The 518-nt window shown below is 65.8% G+C and overlaps 1 protein-coding gene across 1 annotated transcript in view; it reads left to right on the top strand.

Moving 5' to 3' along the window:
• Positions 1–2: 2 nt before the first annotated feature.
• Positions 3–518, top strand: part of SOX11 (SRY (sex determining region Y)-box 11) — a gene marked incomplete at its 5' end in the record, with an annotated part of 5,436 nt that continues 4,920 nt past the window's right edge. The window contains one exon of the mRNA XM_014540539.1: positions 3–197. Coding sequence (XP_014396025.1) covers positions 3–197 — 195 coding nt within the window. The remainder of the gene's footprint in view (positions 198–518) is intronic.

Raw genomic sequence — 518 nt, 5'->3', positions numbered from 1 at the left:
GGGTGCAGCAGGCGGAGAGCTTGGAGGCGGAGAGCAACCTGCCCCGGGAGGCGCTGGACACGGAGGAGGGCGAGTTCATGGCGTGCAGCCCGGCGGCCCTGGACGAGAGCGACCCGGACTGGTGCAAGACGGCGTCGGGCCACATCAAGCGGCCGATGAACGCGTTCATGGTGTGGTCCAAGATCGAGCGGCGCAAGATCATGGAGCAGTCCCCTGTGCACACAGGCGGATTTTTTAAAAATAACATGTTTCTAGACCTGCCTCCTGCCCCCACCCTCCATCTTTGCAGAGCAGCCCCTGGGCGGGGGGCGGGGGCGGGGCCACGCGGTTAATAAAGGGAGGTGGGCGGAGCCGGCCGCGGCCATTGGCTGGCCCGGGGAGTGATGTCACCCATATGACACCCTGATAACTAGTTGGGAGAGAGTCCCCAACTTTTTGCAGAAGGAGCGCGCGCGCCTGGGAGTGCTCGGGTCCGGCGCTTGCGGCGGGAGCCACCAGCAGGAGAGAGGGGTCCCGGG

This window comes from Myotis brandtii, unplaced genomic scaffold (genome assembly GCF_000412655.1).
Source record: "Myotis brandtii unplaced genomic scaffold, ASM41265v1 scaffold247, whole genome shotgun sequence".
In the NCBI taxonomy this organism is placed as follows: domain Eukaryota; kingdom Metazoa; phylum Chordata; class Mammalia; order Chiroptera; family Vespertilionidae; genus Myotis; species Myotis brandtii.
The sequence above is the reverse complement of the archived record's forward strand: the minus strand, read 5'-3'. Positions and strand labels throughout refer to the sequence as shown.